The sequence below is a fragment of the Vicugna pacos genome, chromosome 3 (genome assembly GCF_048564905.1).
Source record: "Vicugna pacos chromosome 3, VicPac4, whole genome shotgun sequence".
Taxonomy (NCBI): Eukaryota; Metazoa; Chordata; class Mammalia; order Artiodactyla; family Camelidae; genus Vicugna; species Vicugna pacos.
The window spans coordinates 43,811,087-43,815,163 of NC_132989.1; the positions used below are offsets into that span (position 1 = coordinate 43,811,087).

General features: G+C 46.8%; 1 protein-coding gene across 1 annotated transcript in view; it reads right to left on the reverse strand.

Annotated features, from left to right (window-relative positions):
• Positions 1–4,066, reverse strand: part of REEP5 (receptor accessory protein 5) — a 28,190-nt gene extending 24,124 nt beyond the window's left edge. The window contains exons 1-2 of the mRNA XM_072958267.1: positions 3,809–4,066; positions 2,974–3,067 (exon numbers count right to left, since the gene is read on the reverse strand). Coding sequence (XP_072814368.1) covers positions 2,974–3,067; positions 3,809–3,926 — 212 coding nt within the window. The 5' untranslated portion in view covers positions 3,927–4,066. The remainder of the gene's footprint in view (positions 1–2,973; positions 3,068–3,808) is intronic.
• Between the last annotated feature and the right edge of the window lie 11 nt (positions 4,067–4,077).

The following is a 4,077-nucleotide window of genomic DNA, read 5'->3' on the forward strand; positions in this document are numbered from 1 at the left end:
TATCCCTCAAGTCTTGAACAGTAGCTCAGATAAGTATCAACAGGAGTCCCTCCTGTTAACCTCTGCCACAGCTCCCAGTGGACGCTCTTTGGAGGGCTTACCACCTTGTCTCTACTACTGCAATTTACCCTGCAGGCTGTTCATGCAAGGAAGACAGGGAGTTAGTCTCTGGGGTATTTCAGGTATTGCCACAGTGCCTGGCACATGGCTGGCATTTGATGTTTGATAAATAGTTGAGCTGTATTTTTAAAAATAACTCTGGCTGGGGAGAATTCCAAGAGACAAGAAGAACAATTAAAGTGATCACACTGATTTGGGTGCTACTGATACCACCATTTTCAAGAACTTTCTTTCTGACAATTATGCAGTTACATGGACTAAGCAATGAACAGACTTAATTAGACTAATGTAAGGCGACTGCCTGAATGTTGACCTACTGGGGATCTCTATGCTTTTACTGTGCACACAACCCCTCATCAGCTTGGACCTCCTTCACAAAGCAGAGGCCAAGTGGGCCTCTGTACGATGCCCAGGGTCAGCAGGCCATTCTCTCCCGTTTTTTCACCCCCTGTTTCAAATGTAGCAAGCACAGGTTCTGCTGCTGCTGTGCGCCAGAGCTTCCCACTAGAGATGCACGAGAGATTTTTTTTTTAATTCCAAAACCCAGGCCACACCCCACACCAGTTACATCAGAGACTCTGGGGACAGGGCCCAGGCATTTTTTTAAGGCTCCCTAGCTAATTCCAATGGGCAGCCAAGGCTGAGAACCACTGTTTTAGGGGAAAGCTGAACAGAGACCAACCTTCACTAACCTCCCTTATGATAATAGAATCTTGTGTTCATTTTTAAGGTAAAAGAGTTGAGTCTACAAAAAGGAAGCGTCCTATGAATAAATACTAATCTAGAGATACTCATTATTTCCTAAATTTTTATTTAAATCATTAAATTTCCCTTTATTAGATTTTTTAACACTTTCAACTCCTAATAAGGTATACTACGAATGTCTCTTTTCCTCAGAATATACAGATAGAAAAGAAAATAAAGTGTATCTACTTAGTAATAGAATAATTCTAAAATATATAAAACCTACTTATTTGAACTACTCAGAAACATGACCATATCTACCATTTCATAGAATTCCTAGCAATAGACAGGGACCTTTAGCTTCTTGTAAGTAAAAAGGGCCAATAATATTCAACTGATTGTGTAAAAAATGAATGAAGGAATAACTTAAATGATAAAAAACTGAAATTGACTTGCTTGAAATTATTTTAAAATATGACTTAAAAATTGGTTCCTACTAGAATTTGCGTCAGGTCAAGGAGAAGCATGTTCAAGCTCTCCAACTTTAGTCACATCCACTTGTACATACATAGATTTACACATCCCACCCAGAAAGGGATTTTTACTTTTCTAAAGCCCATACCAATGATCTAATCACACCAAATAACAAGGTTATGTTTCTTACAAGATTATGATATGGAAGAAATGCTCTTCTATATTTTTAAAGATCCATAGTCTTCACTAGTTCGAAACAATTCACACAGCTGGAAAGTTACTAAATTTGATCAATAACATCTAAAGCACAAACCTGAAAAATGCTTCAAAATCTTTCTTACTAAAAGAACTCTTACAAGTAGAAGACACAAACAGAAGAAAAGTAAAGGAGTGTTCTACTAAGTTATTTAGTCCATTATCACAGACCCAGTGATATGCAAGCTGTTTTGAATCATTGCTGCTTACAAACTTTGTATATACACAATCTATTATTTTATAGAAAACTGCTATTTGTGTATCTTTTCCAATGATCTGAAAGCCAAACCAGTTTTTCTGGTCTGTCTTCAGAATCATTTGGTGTAACACATACTGTATGGACAGTACTTCAGCAAGTAATGCTAAATGTCGGAGAGGATCTCCAAATTCAAAAGCAAGCAGTGTCCTATTAGTAGCTAGATTTTCTGGAATGTCACTAAGTGTATGAACCAGACTAATTCAGTAACTACTACTTTGGTAATTTCAATTTAAATGTTCAGGTCACAACGAACTTCTTCTAAAACATATTACCACTTTCTAGTTAAGTTGTAGTCTGGCTTATGATAGACTCAGGTGTCATAATGTGTCATCTGTGTCTTAGCTTTCCAGCTGAATTTTTTTTCTTCCTTTATTTTTATCCCTATGGTTGAGGAAAGTTGTAGAGACCAATTCAATGAAAGTAAAACCAACCAGCTTTCTTGGGAAGAGCTGTAGAGTAAAACAAAGTTCACTTGTGGGGTGGAATAATTCCTATTTGAATGAACATTAAAATGAAATTGTAGAATATTTTCAAAATAAACACTGCAGAGTAAAAACAATGTCAACTAGTAGAAAATTCAGGTTGTAATCAGATAAGATTCATTTGTAATTTAGATTAATTATATGAGTCATTTATGTAACCAAGGAGATATATTAAGGATGCATTTTATAAGGTTTGTTTTTGTTTTTATACCAGGGTGTCTCCCATTTGCCTGTAATAAGTGGCCAGTCGTTTTAACATCAAGAAGACAAAATTTCCCTGTGTCTGAATTAGCATTAACTCTGAATTAAGGAAGCCCTAATTGCTGGGATTTTACTATGTACATAAATATAAGGTGAAATACACACTAAAATAATTCTTAAGGAGAAGGAAACGCCTCTCTGTACCGGTTGAGATCTCCGACCGGTAAAGGTCGACTTCCTTCTGCCTTCATTTGTGCCTCCGTTAGAAGGCAGACGCCCTGCCAGAATAATCTGATTGAACATACATTTCGGCTAGTCATCAGACGATCATGTGTCAAGTCAAGGCTCCAAAATGTGTAACCTTAAGCAGTCAGTTACTACTCTTTGGTCTTCGACCGGTCTCCCGGAGAAATGGGGATGTACAGCAACTAGGGCAGCTCTGGACGAGGAAAGGGGAGTTAAGGGGAGGAAGGGACGGTTGCAGGGGGAGCCACTTACGAGATGTAGGCTGGGTAGCCGAATCCTATCAGGTTGCAGAGGAGAGAGGCTCCATAACCGAACACCAGGTACAAAGCCACCAGCCCGATGACACCTGGAGACATAAGGAGAGAAGTGGGTCGGGTGGCGCCACAGGAGCTCCAGCCGGGCAGCCCCTGCCCACACCGCAAGGCTTAGTCCATTCAGGCGATAAAGAAAAACAAACCGCGCAAAGGCTGGGCCTGCGCCTTCGCGGGGCTTTGCCTGCGGTCTGGGGATACCTGGCAGCCCCCACCTTTGTGCCCTTCCTCCCGCAGTCTCTTCTCCAAGGGCCCCCGCAGTGCGGCCCACCAGCCGGGGGAGCCCGACCCCCCAGAGGGTCTGGGGAGGCCCGTATTCCCGCGCCGGCCCGCAGCCTCGCCCCTCCCGAGGGGACACCCCTTCTCCGCGCCGAGCTCGGCAGAAGGTCTGGCTAGGACCGTGTACTCCGCCACGGCCCCGCGCGCCTTCCCGCAGAGGCCCCGCCACTCCCGGCCAGCCCTGCGCTCGGCCGCTGGCACTCGGCGATCGGCCGCGGGGGCAGACACGTCAGCGCCGGCCAGTCCCCGAGCCGCACGCCCCGGGCGCCCTGCCACCTCGCTGCGGGCACAGACCAGCGCTTCCCAGCCCTGGCTTCCCCGGCGGGGTCTCCGGTCTCTGGCCAGTCTTGACGGCCAGTTCGGTCCCCGAGGATGCCGCTCGCCCCATCTGTCACCCACTACCCCGGTCCGTGCTGGCTTCCCCAGCAGCGGATGCCGCAGCTGTTCTCGGGGCCGGGCAAACGGCGGGACCCCGCGGGCCGCAGCCCTGCACCCACCCAGCGCGATGTAGCTCCGGTTCACGCCGGTCTTGGCCTCGAGTTTGGCCAAGACGTCTGTCATGCAGTTCTTCTGGTGCAGAAATTGGTCGAACCTCTGCCTCATGGCTGCAGACATGGCGGGGACTGTCGCGCTGCCGCCGGGGCTGCTGCTGGTGCCGGCTGGCCGCGGAGCGGGGTGACTGGGGCGGCGGCGGCGGCGGCGGCGGGCGGGGCGGGAGGCGGGCGCGTTGGTGCGTCGCTGGGCTCCCTCCCCGCCGCCCCGCCCG